Raw genomic sequence first — 17,437 nt, forward strand, 5'->3', positions numbered from 1 at the left:
AATTCATCATCTGAATTAACAAATAATAAATCATGGCTGAATTATGCAGCCACGAACAGTTATGAAAGAGGGACTGACCTAGATGGAATCAGAAGAAAGGGGGTGAGGGAGCCATACTAAAGACCAGAGTGGAGGGGGGAATAAAGGATTGCCCGGGAAAAATTAAAGTGCATACGATATGATCGTGGAAATGCCTTTGTGTAAATTATATACAAATACAAAAGAAATTATGCTACATCCAACTATGTAACGATGTGGCAAAATGTTCACAACAGGTTAAGTGGAAAACAATGTTTATAGGGGTGCCTGGGTGGCTCAATCAGTTCAGCATCTGACTTCCGCTCAGGTCATGATCTCACAGTTTTTGAGTCTGAGCCTGCATGGGGCTCTGTGCTGACAGCTCAGAGCCTGCTTCAGATTCTGTCTCCCTCTCTCTCTCTCTGCCCCTCCCCTGTTGATGCCCTGTCTCTGTCTCTCTCAAAAATAAATAAACATTTAAAAAAATTTTTAAGAAAACAATGCTTATAAAAACAGCATGGAGAGAATTAATAAGTGCACCCAGGGAGGCACCTGGGTGGCTCAGTTGATTAAGCATCCGACTCTTGATCTCAGCTCAGGTCTTGATCCCAGGGTCGTGAGCTCACATCCCAGTGGGTGTGAAGTCTTAATAAAAATGCACCCAGAAAGTGACTGGTGGGTCAGACACCAAAATGTTAGTCCTGGTTGTTTATAGGGGCTGTTTTCACAGGTGATTTTTATTTTCTTTCTGCCTTTTTATGTTTTCCACAAGAACATGTTTGTAATCAGGGAAACAAGTAGTTTTTAAGAGGAGAAAAAAGTCTTTAATCCCAAATTCTCAGTAGCTTTGAAAAACCACAGGATTTAATGTACTTTGACTCTGCTGTGAGCAAAGTGTGCCCATCTCCGGGTGGTGGTACAAGGACACCAAATACCACAGTGGCTTCTTAAGGAGCTCTGTCATGGAGACCAGAAAACCTGTGAATGAAGCCATTGACAAACACTCCTAGAAGTACAAAGTAAAGGAGAACAGGAAGACCCAGAAGTGCTAGAAAACAGGGGCTGAGAAGCAACTCTATGCCAGATGGGCTGGGCAGAGCAAGCCTCACACCGATGCCGCATCAGCTTGGACCATGAGAGAGTCAGGGGAGGGGATGGGAGTGGCATCCCGGCCATGCCACAGTGGGCTGCACCCGGGGGCTGGGCACACTTCTTACGACCTTCAAGTCTGGAAGACTGCCTTACTCACCTCTACTAGATTCACCAGGTGCAAGAAGAACTCCTGGGCATCCTGCTGTCTATTAGAGGAGAATTCTGGGTGGCTCTTGCTCATGAAGGCCTTAAACATGCGTGGAGAGATCCCATTCTGTTGAGGCTGAGATGTAAAAATTAAACCAACTCACAATACTTTCTCATACATTAACAGCACCGAGCGGCCAGAAGGGTAGGGATGACTATAAGCCCCGATTTGCAGATGAGATGACTAGAGCCCACAGAAGCTACACAGTGATGACGGCCATCATCCACTGGATGCATAGTATGCAGCAGGCACCACACTAACCAAACACAGGATAAACACCTCCTCTTTCTAAAGAAAGGCATTGCTCGGCCCATCCTCACAGGACTTGCTCCACCACGGGCCATTAGACCCACTTCAGGGCAGGCGAGAGAGGCAGGAATGGGGGTCCTCTGAAGGAGGCCAAAGGGGAGCAGAGCTCTACAGCACTCCCTTCCCTCCCCATGAGGCAGTCTGAGAGAAGCCCCCATAGAGACAGGGGAGCAGCAGCCCTCATTTTATCGCGCTTTGCTTTATTGTGACTGGATGATACTGTGTTTTTTACAAATTGAAGGTGTTTGGCAGCCGCACATCAAGCAAGTCTATGGGCGCCATTTATCAAATAGTATTCATTCATTTTGTGTCTGTGTTTCAAATTTTGGTTAATTCTCAAAATATTTCAAACTTTTTCATTATTGTTATATTTGTTATTGTGACCTGTGATCAGTATTTATAACTCACTGAAAGGTCAGATGATGATGGGCACTTTTGGCAATATAATATTTTTAATTAAGGTATGCACATTGTTTTGTTTTGTTTTAGACTTAATGCTACTGCACACTTAACAGGCCACAGTGTCGGGGCACCTGGGTGGCTCAGTTGGTTGAGCACCTGACTTCAGTTCAGGGCACCATCTCCCGATTCACAAGTTCAAGCCCTGCGTGAGGCTCTGTGCCGACAGCTCAGAGCCTGGAGCTTGCTTCAGGTTCTGTGTCTCTCTCTCTGATTCTCCCCTATTCGTGCTCTGTCTCTCTTTCTCTCTCTCAAAAATAAATGAACATTAAAAAATTAAAATTTAAAAACAGGCCACAGTGTCATGTAAACATAACTTTTATATGCACTAGGAGACCAAAAAATTCATTTGGCTCCCTTGATTGCAATATTCCCTTTATTGTGGTGGTCTGAAACCAAACCCACATTCTCTCTGAGGTACACCTGCATTTGCAAGAAAAGAAGATGGCACAGCATGCCCCCAGTGGCCACTGCAGGGGTGCTCAGGCTCTGGAGTGGGCCCTTGAGTGTTTCTGGATCAGAGCAGGGGTTGTTTCCAGGGGCTTGCCTCTCGCCTGGAGAAGCTGGAGGAAGCTAACAGCAGCTGCCAGGATGACAGAGTGCAGAAGAGTGGGTAGCAGGGACAACTCTGATAGATAAGGATATGTGAACTTCTCTGGGGACCAGACAAATAGTAGCCAGGCTCCTTCAGAAAGGACACTGCGTAAGATGATGGAAAGTCGGCTGGCAGAGAAGACTTGAGGCAGGAGCCAACGTGGGGGTTACAGAAGTCAGCTGAGCAGAAAATCAGGGAAAGATCCCTCTGGAGGTCCCTGAGGGGACAAGCAGGGAGGGGGGACATCTCTAAGGAACCACTAATGTGCACCTACAAAAAGGCTAACCATGGCAGAATACATATGGCAGCCAAGAGGGAGCCAAATGCATTAGCTCAGTGAGAGGCTCTGCCTCTTGTCTAGTATCTCCATCCATGATCCTTGCTTGACTCTAGAGGGGCCAGAGCCACAGGGAGCAAGGACAAAAAGCTACCAGAGAGAGGATGCTGGTACTAGCTAGCTCTTGTGCACTGCTGGTTTCCATGACTCCCGAGCCTGGTAGGGGAGAGAAGCTTTCAACTGCCTTTGATGTGAACTGGACATTTTAATGCTGGTGATCTGCAAGAAATCGCTGGAAATCTAGGCAATCTGCCCAAGATGCTCTGAAGAAGCAGAGCAGGATGAGTCCATGTCACCATTGAGGCCAGAGGTGGGCTCATGATAGAGCTGAGACCTCACTCAGTAGGTTTCAGTGAGACAACCCTCAGCTTGCCAATCAAGCAAAGGAAGTAGTTCACACACTGTGCAAACTGTGTGGCTGCTGCATACCTGCTTCTCAAAAGCTCCACTTGCTCAGCTTCCAGGTCACATTCCCCTTGGGAGTTCAGGGAACATGCTCCCGGGCAGGCCATCACTGAGCACACAGCACAGAGTGCCTCCCACTTCCTGTAACTCTCGGTCTGCTCTGGCCCACCTCCTCGACCTCACTGCAGGCCTTGGCAGGTGGAGCCCAAATCTCACAACGTCTCACACTTCTTTGAGATCTCCTGGACATCCAGGTCAATGCCTAGGATCCAGAGACCATGTTAGGTGTGCACGATCGCACAATCGGACACAACAAGGGATGGAAAAACTCTCATATCCATCTCCCTGCAGCCCTGTGGCAGCTCTACATGCAAAATCTCCCCAATACATATGTTCTAAAAGCAATGTTTCTAATAAAACTCAGGTGATTTTTCATATCTTGTTGAATACATGTGTGACCTGACCCTGTCATCCAGTATTTACTAATCACCAACATCACATAGAACACTAGTGAGGATTCCGCCCTCCTAGAGCAGGGAGACCACAGGTAAATGAGAGATAGCACACATATCTGTAAAACATGCTGAGGGACACTGCAGAAGACTCACAACAGTGACAGCAGCTCTTAAAGGGGGAATTCCCCACAGTGGCAGCATTTGGGCATCTGAGGACCTGGAAACTACATAAATGACCAGCTTACACACAGGCATGGCTTCAGATGTGCTTCCAGTGCTAGATGAAGACCAATTTACACCTGATAATTCATTTTACTACCTGTATAAAGACCTCCCAAGGACGATGTAACAACTGTAACTCTCTTCACTCACACTGCTGATGCCTATCTGCCATATGGTATCAGCCAACGCAAACATAATGCCTTCACTTTGCATCATGGCTAACAATCATTCATTCAATTAACAAAAATTTACTGAGTGCTATAACATGTCAGCCATTGTTCTAGGTACTTGGATGAATACTTACGAGATGCCAGGCATAGTTCTGAGTACTTTATATGTGTATCTTGCTGAATTTAACTAACCTGATGAGGTGATGATAATGATGATGATTTTCTCCACTTGACAGATGAGGAAACTGAGGCAAAGAAGTATTAAGTAACTGGCCCAGAATCACACAGCTACAAAAGTCAGTCACTTGCTATCTCACTTTCTCACGGTCTGTCTCCCTGTGCCTGTCTATCTGTCTCTCTCCTTATCCCATGTGGTTTTTTTGTTTGTTTGTTTGTTTGTTTGTTTGTTTTGTAAGGAGCACACAAGCAGAGGAGGGGCAGAGAGAAGGAGAGACAGAATCCAAAGCAGCCTCTGCATGACATCAGCACAGAGCCTGATGTGGCGCTCGAACTCAGAAACCATGAGACCATGACCTGAGCCAAGATCAAGAGTCGGGAACTTAACCGACTGAGCCACCCAGGCGCCCCTATCCCATGTCTTAATACTGCTAGTAATATACTAGTTCTCACCTCTGATGGCCCTGAGTCCACCTTATGAGTTGCTGAAAAAGGAAAACAGTACGCCTCGGGCTCTGAGTGAGCCCTCTTCAAGCCTGCATGCCTCCAGAGCCAACATTACAGGCCAGTCCAGCAACTATTCCTCCACTCTTAGCAGTGAAGAGGCACCTCACGGAATAGATCTTTTCACATTGTACATTTGCCTTTAGGCATTCAGGTATGCACGCACTCACTGCCTGCTGCTGATGGCATTTCTTCCTGCAAGCTGCGCTTCGACCCGATGTGGCTGCCAGTCCCCATCAAAGCAGCTGCCTTGGAAAGTTCAACAGGTCAGTAAATTCAGAAAGGCTGGATGCTGCTCTGTGCCACTCACTGTGTGGTCGTACGACTGGCAGGAGAAGTTCCAACAGGGACCGTGTGGAAACCCCAGCACCTCAGCCCCGCGCTGGGCCGTGGCCCAGCCTCATCCATTTCCCACCCCCACACCTCTTCTCTTTCTGTGCCCATTTCATTTCTTTGTTTTCTCTCAACTGACCTTTCTTAATCCTTTGTTCAGTCCTCTGTCAAGCTATAGCTTGTTGTCCACTGCAAAGTTATTTGAAGAAGCTTCCTAACCAGAGAGATGCTATCTCTCCCTCTCCATGTCACACTGCAGACCAGCTCCCAGCTTTCACCGGGTTTGAGCATCTTAGTTCAAACTAGCTGAACTCCACAGTTAATGTCTTGATCATCAGCTGGCCTGTCTACCTGTGCCCATGCCCCACACCTTTTCTATCTGATTTCAGAGGAAAGTCACACTAATTCCCATACTCAACTATTAGTATGTTCTCTTCACATCTAGCAGAGTCAAAAGTCCTCCAGATCTAGCTTCCGGCTTATCAGGGACACAATCTGAACAAGGCAACAATCTTTAAAGCAGTCCTGGGCAGATGATTCAGCTCCTTCCATAAATCAATAGCTTGCAGAAAGAAAGGGAGGGAACTTGTAAAAGTCATCTTTGATACTGCAGGGGAAAATCCGGACATGGACTGCGTATTAGATGATACTGAAAATGGCTGTGAATTTTGTTGGTGTGCTTCTAACACTTTAAACAACTTTTAACATGATTTTTATGTGTGTGGGGGTTGGGGTGGGTGGGAAGAAGGCATTCTAGTCACAGTTGCACACGGAACATGTACTGGTGAAGAGGAGGATGCCTGTATTTTGTGTTAAAATCCTGCGGGGAAAAGAAGGGAGAGGAAGAGGAGGAAAGAGGAAGAGAACAGGAAGGAAAAGTTCAGCTCAGGGGGGATTGCTGAAACCAGACTGGCAGAATGGTGATTGCTAAAGCTACACAATGCTACTTATGTTCATATTTGCAAATTAAAAAAAAAATTTTTAACACCAGGCTCTGGATAAGGCAGTTACTAAAAGAAACCAAAAAGCCAAAATAAGAACCAAAGAACTAAGTCAAAGAAACCACATCTCCTAGTTGGCAGTGAATCAGTGACATCATCCCAGTGTCCCCTATGGGTCTGTCACCACAGGAGATGAGAGGGAGTGACCAGACCTGACCAAGAGTCAGACATGCCCTCAGGAAGCACACACTCTCACCGTGAGCCAGCTCTTAAACACCTGAAGCAATCGCTAGTCTCAACAACTAATTTTATTAAGAGGGAGCCCCGGAGTCTCCAAAATAGCAACCACCTAAGGAACCTGTCATATTTATAGGATACTGTACTTACTTTCCCCACCAGCAATTGCAAAACAGATCAGCTAAAATTAGCGAGAGGACTACAGTGTTCAGAGTCTTTCCCATATGCTTTTACAGGGCTTTCAGTTTAACTCCACACCAAGAAAGCAGCCAGATACTCTCCACTCACATTCCTCCGAGCCTAATGCTTTAATTAATAAACACACAGCAAGAGTGGGGCTCTGTATCACATTAGAGCAACACCCGTATGGATATTTACACTGTAAAACCACAGGAATAAAAAGAAAGGTAGATGCATCTCAGCCTGTCCCCAGTACACAAGTGTATAGAATCTGTTCTTTAAACTTCTCATCTTTTTTTTTTTTAAATATTTTTTTATTTATTTCTAAGAGAGAGAGAGAGACAGCATGAGCAGGGGAGGGTCAGAGAGAGAGGGAGTCACAGACTGAAACAGGCTCCAGGCTCTGAGCTGGCAGTCAGCACAGAGCCCAACGCGGGGCTCGAACCCACGAACCGCGAGATCATGACCTAAGCGAAAGTCGGACGCTTAACCGACTAAGCCACCCAGGCGCCCCTAAACTTCTCATCTTAAACCATAAACGTTGGACTAGTAGTTCGTAACCCAGATCCAAACCCCAAATCTCTAAAGCAAAAGGAACAGAGGGCATTCCCCAAGCTATTTTTGATATTTCAAAAAGTGAGTTAGAAATGTTACATGTACCCCACCAAGGAGAATGGAGGTTAGCGAAAATAAAGTTCTTATGCTTGGGGGTAAAATTACATCACCTCAAAGTAGAACACTGGTAATCTCATGTTGATCAAAAACTAAGACTGGTAATCATGCGTCAAGGATTTTTTTTAGAGGAGAAATCAAATGAATTGTCATGTAAGAAATGCAATTTGTTTGAAATACAGAATTGTTTAAAATATGGTATCTTCGGAGGGAGAAATAAATTACAGAGCTATTCAGCATTAAAATGTGTGAAAGCATGGCCTCAGAATACATAAGATCAGGAATATATTTTTTGAAGAAGAAAAAAGTGTCCTTTTATAAAAGTGAGGAGGTTTTATCTACAGCAGATGCAATTTAACAATCAATTCAACAAATTCATGTAGAAACAGCAGTGCCCAAAACAAATACCGCAAATCTTTTTATAGATGAAAATGTGCATTAAGTATGCGTACATAAAAACTAGATTTCACCTTGGTCTACAGAAGACCAATTTAATACCAAGAAGCATGTAGCCTAGAAAGGACCCAAGATGTAAGACAGAGGCATTGAGAAACACATGTTCCTGGGCCACCTGGTAATTCTGCAAACTTTAAAGACCCCTGTTGTTGTCCACCTACACCATCTACACGTTGAAGCACTGGGAAGCCTGAAGTAAATGCCAGAACAACTGTTGGGGAAGCAGGATAGTGCAGGGGTCAAACACAGACTCAGGGGCCAGCCTGCCTGGTGTAAATCCCAGCTCTGCCACTCACTGGCTGTGTAACCTCTATGCAAGGTTTCTGTGCATTGGCGAACATACAGGAAGAGCCTGGCCTTTCATAAGCACTATGCAGTCTTAGCAATTAGTACTACTGCTGCTGTTGGCGGCCCTGTAAAAAGGCACTCCCACCACATGGTGGCTCTGACTTCTTTCTCATGCTCTCTCCCTTCCACAGCACATTCCTCTTGTAATCTATCCCTTTCTCTGCTTCAGCACACCTTCTTTCTTCTCTTAGGGCATTTCAGGCACATTACAAATCACAAATGCCACAGGCCTGGGACAAGGCCACCTCACCAAAGGGCTCCTGACCCCTGAGAGAAGAAAGAGTCTCACAAACTGGTTTCTTTGAAACCAGCTTCCAGTGAAAATCCTGATACCTCAGAAAACAATTCCCTCCACTGTGAGGGGGGAATGGAGATTTTACTATGAATTACTTGTCTATTCAAATAACAGCTTAAAACTGACTCCTCCTCCAGGGCCACAAATTGTATGGTCAATTCAAGCTCATTTTGAAGGTTCAAGAGACCCTGTTGATACCTGAGCCAAAGACTCACGTGTATCCCACCCGGTTAGACGGGTCTTCCCCACCACTCCCAAGGTGCACACTGTACTTTTGGTCACATCCAGATCCTTTCTCTAAGATCACTAGCTCACGGTACCTTGGAGCAGGAACGGATTTCACAAATCATCTAGATTAAAGGTCACACACTTAAATGCAACAGCATACCGGCCAAGTCACGAATCACGAAGGGACTGGAGCCAGCTGGGGACTGTGCGTCCTGTTTGAAGGGAGGGCTGCTACTCAGCTCCAGCCATCTGCTCTCATGGGCCTGGAAGTGCCACAGGGTCTGAATGTTCAAGAGAAGCTGGAGATTCGGGTGTTTATGTGTGGGCCAAGGAAACACACCCACAAGCCAAACAGGGCCCAAATGCTGGGTGACCCATGTTGGGCCAGACAAAGCAGGGGTTCCCACCTGCAGGCTTCAGACCCCGGAGATCACAGAGCTACTGCACCACAGTCACTAAACCCAACAGTGAGGAAGGGGCAAGGGCCCCAAGCAGTCACTGTTCACAGAATGAATAAAAAATGCCTTATTCATAGAAGAACTACTTTTTTCCTAAAGTAAAAGGATACTGTAATATTTACCAAACCAAACCTTACTTGCAAACATCACTACCTTGATGATTTTTCATTCTATATTTTCTCAAATGAGGAGACTCCAAAAGCACAACACCAGGCATATAATACACACAGATTTTATTTACACTGGAGACAGAACCTTCACACCTGCAACAGTCACAACCACCACCCACACCAATTCTGCCATTTGGCCGCTGGGACTGGAAGCTTACGTGACTAGCCCATGGTCTCACCCCTCCTTGCAGAGCCAGGGAAGGAAGCCGGGGTCCCCGAGTCCCAATCCACTCTCCTTATCCTCCACCAAGGAAGATGGGCTCTGACCCAAAAGTGTCCCACAAAGTGACATAGCATGGATGAAAACCCAGGATAAAATGGGATGAAAACAAAATGCTGGGCCCAGATGTTTTCACCATCACATCCTCAAAGCTTTAGGGGAGCTCAGAGGTGAAAGAAGCCTAAATGACCCCCAGACCCCAGCCCCACATCCAAACCATCCCTTCAGCTGTATCCCAGATGAAGGCCTTCCAGTCTTGGATGGAGGAAAGACTTGCTATCTCACCATGGTGACTAGCCATGCATCTCCCTGCCCCCACACCACTCTGATCTCCCAGCCTAGCCATTTGGAGTATCTATTTCCCTCTCCACCCTGTTCACCCCTTCCTTCTCCCCAAACACCAGCTCTAAACGCTCCCTTCATAATCTCCCTTCTAATTTCTCCACTTCCCCAACTAGCCAATTTTGTGATGAACAAGAGTTTATTCACTTTCAATTCCTGCTGTCAGTCTGGTTAAGGATGACTGACTTAAGGTGGGAACACAGAGGTCAACACTGGAGAAAACAGATTTGCCCACTGAATCCAGACAGAGCACTCTGAGGGCAGAGCAGGTGGTAGGGGAAAAGGGACATGCACTTCATTCAGACCATATGCAGCACCATGAGCCGGGCTGCCAAACAGAGCTGTGTAAGCTGTGCACTGCAGAATTTCAAGGGCATCTCTCAAAAAGACCAGGTTGCTAGCAGTGCCCTCTGGTGTTGTGCAACAGAACCAGCCAGGGAGCGGTCAGTGGCCCATTCTGCAGGCACCTGGAAATGCAAGTCTCCCTATTAGGAGACGGAGTGCATCTTTCATTTATTCTATCAATAAACAGTGACTGAATGGCCAACTGAGTTTCTCCTATCTGAGTGTGTTTACAAATCTGCTAGGAGCTTACCAAAAATGAGGACCACCCAGCCCTCCCCAGAAATTCAGAACCCCCAACTCTGGAGGTGGGGGGCAGGGTAGAGATGGAGGTGAAATAGGAATTTGTGTGTTGCTTTTGAACAACCAGCTTCTCGAGAAATCCTAGCAAACAAAGTTGAGGCTTAGGAGAAAAAAGACATTATAAGGGCCAAGATTATGTTACCCAAGGAGAAAATGTTTGTATATTTGTATAAAGTTTATTGCTTCCTACCTCAATGTTCATAGCAGCACTCTCAACAATAGCTAAAACATGGAAAGAGTCTAAGTGTCCATCAACAGATNTTAAAAAAAGTTTATTGCTTCCATCTCAGCTCTATATTATGAAGAACACTGTTCTGAAAACTGCTGATGATAGCACTCACATAGAATCCATAAAGCAACTGTCACTAGAAACACCAACCCTAGCTATTTCTTATCACAACTTTCAAGAGCCCACAGACACCCCAGACTCCAAAATGAAACAGCTATTCTGACAGCTTCCCGAATTCACAACCACCATTTGCCCAAATATAGGAAATCCACATTCTAGCTGGTCAAGTCCCCTCCTACCTGCATATCAACGTGACAAATGCTGGGACACATACCTTGTGTTCTTCCTTCATCACCTGTTCAATGAGTTCAGATTTCACTGGAGGCTTTGAATACTGGCCTGAGAGAAGGCCATGTCCTAACTTCGTCCTGGACAGGAGGGACAAAGGAAAACAAAAAAGGTCATTGTTGCTTCCCCATAGAGATATCAACATTATCTATGAATGTTTTTAGCTGGAACATTTTATCTTGGTTACTCAAAAATAACTTATTTAAGGCCACCTGGGTGGCTCAGTCAGTTGAGCTTCCGACTTGATTTTGGCTCAGGTCATGATATCACAGTTCGTGGGTTCCAGTCCCGTGTCCAGCTCCACACTGACAGCACACAGCCTCCTTGGGATTCTCTCTCTCTCCCTCTCTTTCTGCTCCCCCTCCCCCGCTCACACTCTCAAAATAAATAATATTAAGAACTTTATAAAAATAACTTATTTGATTCTTCTTGATACTAATGCCATTTTTAAACTAGACTCAATACTTTATAAATAACTATTAATATCTTTCTTCTTCTAAAGGTAACACATGCTCATTTTAGAACACTTTTAAAAATACAGAAAATAAAAAAGAGAGTTGCCTTTAATTCTTCAACCCAGCAATAACCATTATGAACACTTACAGAAAATTTTTCTAAAAAGATTTTAGATACTTTTTAATCAACACTTACATTTGTGTGTTGAAATCCTGTGTTGGATCTAAAGGAGAATAGTCAAATATTCTTGGAAGGTTGCCCACATACCTAGAAAATGAGAAAGGAGAGTCAAAACCTAGGAAGTGAATGAACAGAAATAAAATAAGCTGCCATGCTAAGACCTTCTTGTCCTTCTCAGAGTTAACTCATCCACCCAAAAAAAAAAACTTTTCCTGAATGTTTGTGCTTGTATCAGTGGGTCCCCACCCTGGGTGGAAGTTAGAATCACCTAAAAAGTTTCTCAAAAAAATACCAAAGCCAAGGTCACCCTCAGATGTTCTGATGTCATTGCCTGAGACTGAGGCCTGGGATTTGCAATCTTTTCAAAGTCCCCCGAATGACTCTAACATGTAACCAGAGTCAAAAACCACCGGCTTATGCCATCACAACTGCCATCTCAAAAGCAAATGGTAAGGCTAGGAATTATTGCAATCATACCAAATGAATAATGATGATAATAGGAATAACAACTACTGTTTCTTAAGGGCTCTCTATATAACCTGGTTGGGTCTTCATTCAAATCATATGAGGAAGGGATAGTTATTGTTACCCATTGGAGAGATGAGAAATCAGGATGCTTCCAAAGTCACCCAAGGAAGGAGTAATTAAGCCCAGAGTGCACCCAGGCAACCTGGCTCCAAACCTGTGCCCTGAACCAGTTTGCCGGAAGTACCTGCCCTGTCCATGTTCCCTTGAGCAGTCCCCAACCCCTCCTTCTAACCAGTTTACCTTGACAGAGCAGTGCCAATGTCCACTACCCACCTCTAATCTCAATGTATAATCATTCCTTTCACTTCTCAAGTTCATTTCCTATTTCATACCCTGTGTTCTGTACTGCTCATCTTTCCATTTTCAAGCTTTAACTCTCTGAGTGTGAAAGCTCAAGAAAGAAGACACTAAGCAGATCCCTTCCACTGGCACCTCATGCACTCTGCTCTGCCCACTTCTCTGACCTCATTCCCATCCCTCCCCTCTCCCTTAGCCCACAACACACCAGCCACGTGCCCTTCTTTGCCAGGACATGCCAAGCTCACACCTGCTTCAAGGTCGTGCCATCTGCTGTCTCTTTCCCGGAATGTTCTCTCCACAGACCCTTGCTCCATCTCAAGTCTGTTTAAAAGGCACCTCCCTCCTCCCCTCCCCTCCTAATTCCCCATCACCTGACCCTGGCTGACTTACTTCTTGGAATGCATCAGTATTTGCAATTCTGTAATTTATTTATCTCCTTGTTTATTATCTCTCTAGAGATTATATACGAGAGTATAATCTCCATGAAGGCAGATACATGATCTGAATCACTGCATCTCCAGCACTAGAATAGCATCTGACATGTAAAAGGCACTCAAAAAATATTTGTGGGGGGCGCCCGGGTGGCTCAGTTGGTTGAGCATCTGACTCTTGGTTTTAGCTCAGGTCGTGATCCCAGGGTTGTGGGATCTAGCCCTGCCTCAGGCTCCACACCCAGCATGGAACCTCCTTAGGATTCTCTCTCTCCCTTTCCCTGCCCCTCTCCCTCGCTCACACTCTGTCTCTCAAATAAAAAAAACTAATTAAAAAAAAAATGTTGGGGCGCCTGGGTGACTCAGTCGGTTAAGTGTCCAACTTCAGCTCAGGTCATGATCTCACGGTTTGTGGGTTCAAGCTAGCTCAGAGCCTGGAGCCTATTTCAGATTCTGTATCTCCCTTTCTCTCTGACCCTCCCCTGATCACACTGTCTGTCTCTCTCTCTCAGAAATAAATAAAACATTTAAAAAATGTTAAATACATTCATATTGTGTAACCATATAACCAGTTTCCATAATTGACTATCTATAAATCAACAGAAAAGGCATTACTGCAACAAAGCCCTAGCAGAGAACCATGACAAATAATAATCAGCAATGACCTCTAATCGGATCCCTCAACTACTGGACAGTTGTAGGCACCTACTGTCTACAAACCCCAGATTATGTACTTATGCCAAAATTAACAGAGCCCACTTTTCTGAGACAGTCCCATTCAGATAGTTTTTAGATGTGTCACTAGGGCAATAATTCCATCTAGAAATTTTCAATCGACCAAGAGCCAAATAAGAGATGAACCGAACTTCGGAACAAAACTGTTCATAGCCAGAGACGGCACTGAGAAATTGTTAATACACAACATGATGAACTCATCAGCTCTCCTACAAACCAATCATTATCATATCTTGAAAGCTGTCTTCCTTTTTGGAAGACAAAAAAAAAATCTCATAAGGAAGATGAACACTAGTTAAAAGGCTTATGCTTTCAGGCAAGATTGGTGGAGAATAATAAAAAATTAAAGGTGGTAAATCTTTGATGTCAGAAAAGTCCATTTTGCTAGTAATTTATATTAATTTTCTAATCGACGAGGAATATTCTTCATTACAACAAAATTAAGTTAAAACATAGAAGTAATGCTGGACGCTTTTTAAAATTGGTATTATACCTTCAGTTTGCAATCTAACAGTTCTCAAAGGAAAAAATGTAGTTTTGCTATCTGATAATCCACCTTGGCTCTCATTCGATTTGTACACTACACTAGGTTACTTAGGTTTGATCCTCATCAGAAGGATTCTGAAATGTAAACTGGGTTCTGGTGGCAGAAAGGGTATCAAGGAGTCAGGCTGACATTTCCGAATTACGCTGTAGCTGTACATAAGTCATTTAATCTCTCTGCTAGTCACTCCTTCTACTTACAAAATGGAGTCACTGCCCCTGAATCTAACTCCACTGAGCTAGTCCCACTGAGGAGAAGGGATTCTGAAGAGCAAGTATTTCAATCAAGTAACACTTGGTAAAAGAATGAGCAGACTGAGGACAAGTAAGAACAGTAGGGTGCTCATGTTCAAATATCTACAGTAAATGTTTAGAAAATAGAATATTAAATATTCGGTAAGTATCAAATGCTAAAACCCTTGAGATGACACTGAGGTGAGATATTTGAATCTTAAATCCAAAACCCAGACATGAGGTACACTGTCTTCATTAGAGAAAAAAACTCAGAAAGATAAAACTGTTCATCAAACTTTCGAGCACAGAAAGCATATTCAAAAACTGTAGACTATAAAGCACTGAAAATGTTGGGTTTTGTAACCAAAGAGCACAAGTTTCCTCCACTCTAGTTTAAAAGAAATAGTCATTATACAACACCTACCATAAAGTGTGTCCTTCAATATTTTTTTTAAAAATCCTGGACCATGGAGATGCAGAAGATGAAATTACACTGTCCCCCAACCAAATAACAATACAAGTAGGAGACAATGGCAAAAATGTATGAAAATAATACGAGGTGTGATGCATAACTTTGAAAAGGTTTTTCCATCTCAGAGCTTCAGACTTGCTCCTCCTCTGTCCAAACCCTCCACCCCACTCCTCCTATGTATCAGTCAAGGTGTGTGCCCTCTGCGTGCCCTTTCTTCAAAGAGATCCTCCCTGATCACCTGTTCCCCTTTTCCTCCATGGAACTTACTGTGTTTATAACCATGCAGCTGCTCTTCTGATCATTTATTTATTCCCTGTCTGCTCCCCCAAGTGAGGCCAGGCACCATGTCCTTTTGTTTACCACTGAACCCCCGCACCCAGCACACTGTTGCGCAGAGAAGAACCACTCCTCACTGGCTGGATGAGAAAATGAAAACTAGACACGCAAACTAAATATAAATTTCCAAAGCCAGAAAACAGCAAGAGGAATGAGTCTTCAAATACCAAGAGAGAAAAGAAAAGGATATTTGATACATTTTTGATTAACCATCGTTAAAGCGATTAGCATTTCAACTCTACATGGGTAGAGTTCCTTTGTGCTGTTCCTTTGGGGGGTGAGGGGCAGAGAGAGGGAGGGTGCTAGAAGATCCAAAATAGGGTCTGCACGCTGAGAGCCCATTGTGGGGCTCAAACTCACAAACTATGAGATCATGACCTGAGCTGAAGTCAGATGCTTAATGAGCTGAGCCACCCAGGCGCCCGAGAGATAACTTTCTAAATTGTAGGCAGTGGCTGCCCACGAGTGCACCAGCCACAGTCCCAGTCTATGCAGCTCCCCATCCAAGCCCAGCCTAGAGAAGAAAAGGGCCACAGACATAGCTGCTCTCCCCCTCCGTGCAGGAGGAAGAAGGCAGCCCTGTACACACGCAGGAAGCGCCCCACATCAGTGCCTCCCAATTATCTATGGTGAAGGGCCAGCTGTTTTGTTTATTTCAACTCATACAGGTGACTCCTTAAAAAACACAATAAAAGAAAAAATGAAACACCACTTATAAAGCATGACAATGTCAAACTGCTACAAAAATTTCTAAAGGCTCCCTCAATTTCCATAGTTATCACAGATCATTCAGCAGTCCAAGGACCAGTGCCAGTCTGTGAACCACACTTTGAGTAGCAAAAAACGAAAAGCTTAAATCCGCTAAGAAACTCCACTCACCAGGAGGGCAACACTGACCAAACCGATCACTGAATCTCTCCTAGCGCATCTATAGGAAGGAATGTGGCAGGCTTGCATGAAGATTGATGATTAATATTTTCTTGGCATAGAGGGTGATTGATGGTCTAAAAATGGAAGCCATTATTAATATGACAAACCCCTGTGAGTTTCTCAGTTACAAAGCTCTCCTAATCTCACCTGATTCCCATCACACTTGACAAGTGTTCTCACCCAGCTTCAGTGCAAGAAGTCACACCACGAGGATGTGGTGAAATGTCCTGCAGCTGAGACAGAGGGGATCCCGGGCACATGCTGAGCAGACTGGACGTGGAATGTGCGTGCGGGTCTGCAGAGGACACTTACGCTCTCTGGAATTCTGGGATGCTGAAGATGGCCTGCATGACAGAACTGAGATAGCAGCTGTTGCCCAGGTTCTTGAGACCCGTGTACCCGGGGCCATACATGGGCTTCAGCTTCGTCCCCGTCTCCTGGATCACTTCCCACTCGCTGACACGTGGCTTGATGTCATTGTCCCGAAGCCCGTTCTCTGTCTGGGGCAAAGTCAATGAAGGAAACCAAACTTACTTGTAATTATCACCCCAAGATCATGTCCCAACAATTATTTCTAACAGCAGTGGATGTTTCTGTCCCTTTATTCCCCCAGCTAAGCAGAAAAATAACCTAATCAAAGAGACTGAAGTAGTGATGGCTGCACAAAAATGTCAATGTGCTCGATGCCACAGAACCGCATGCTTAAAAACAGTTAAAATGTTAAATTTTGTGTTGTGTATGTCTTCCCTCAGTATAAAAGAAACACATATTTAAAGGATTAAAAAATGAAACAGAGGGGCACCTGAGTGGCTCAGTTAAACGTCTGACTCGTGATTTCAGCTCAGGTCATAATCTCACGGTTTGTGAGTTCAAGCCCCACATCAGGCTCTGTGCTGACACTGCAGAGCCTGCTTAGGATTCTCTCTCTCCCCCTCTCTGTCCCTGCCCCATTCATGCTCATGTTCTCTCTCTCAAAAATAAATAAACTTAAAAAAAATTTAATGAAAGAGAAAGAGACTGAGGAAAGGGGGTAAGAGGAGGGAGAAAGACAAATAGGAACTGAAAGAAAGAAGCAAGTGTAGTGGTTTCAAGGGAAGAAACAACACAATACTGCAAACAAAAAGGCAAGGCAGCTGGAGAGGAAAGTGAAGGAAAATCATGGGCCTTGGGAGCGCCTTGAAATAGGAGGGAGGTTTAAGGAAGAGAACAGAACATAAATTAGAGGGTGACATGAGTGAG

The 17,437-nt window shown here is 44.6% G+C and overlaps 1 protein-coding gene across 1 annotated transcript in view; it reads right to left on the reverse strand.

Annotated features, from left to right (window-relative positions):
- The window catches only part of USP13 (ubiquitin specific peptidase 13), a 98,930-nt gene that overhangs the window by 37,769 nt on the left and 43,724 nt on the right, over nt 1-17,437 (reverse strand). Inside the window, exons 8-11 of the mRNA XM_077770555.1 lie at nt 16,511-16,698; nt 11,705-11,776; nt 11,040-11,133; nt 1,268-1,393 (exon numbers count right to left, since the gene is read on the reverse strand). Coding sequence (XP_077626681.1) covers nt 1,268-1,393; nt 11,040-11,133; nt 11,705-11,776; nt 16,511-16,698 — 480 coding nt within the window. The remainder of the gene's footprint in view (nt 1-1,267; nt 1,394-11,039; nt 11,134-11,704; nt 11,777-16,510; nt 16,699-17,437) is intronic.

The sequence above is a fragment of the Crocuta crocuta genome, unplaced genomic scaffold (genome assembly GCF_008692635.1).
Source record: "Crocuta crocuta isolate KB4526 unplaced genomic scaffold, BGI_CrCroc_1.0 scaffold256, whole genome shotgun sequence".
In the NCBI taxonomy this organism is placed as follows: Eukaryota; Metazoa; Chordata; class Mammalia; order Carnivora; family Hyaenidae; genus Crocuta; species Crocuta crocuta.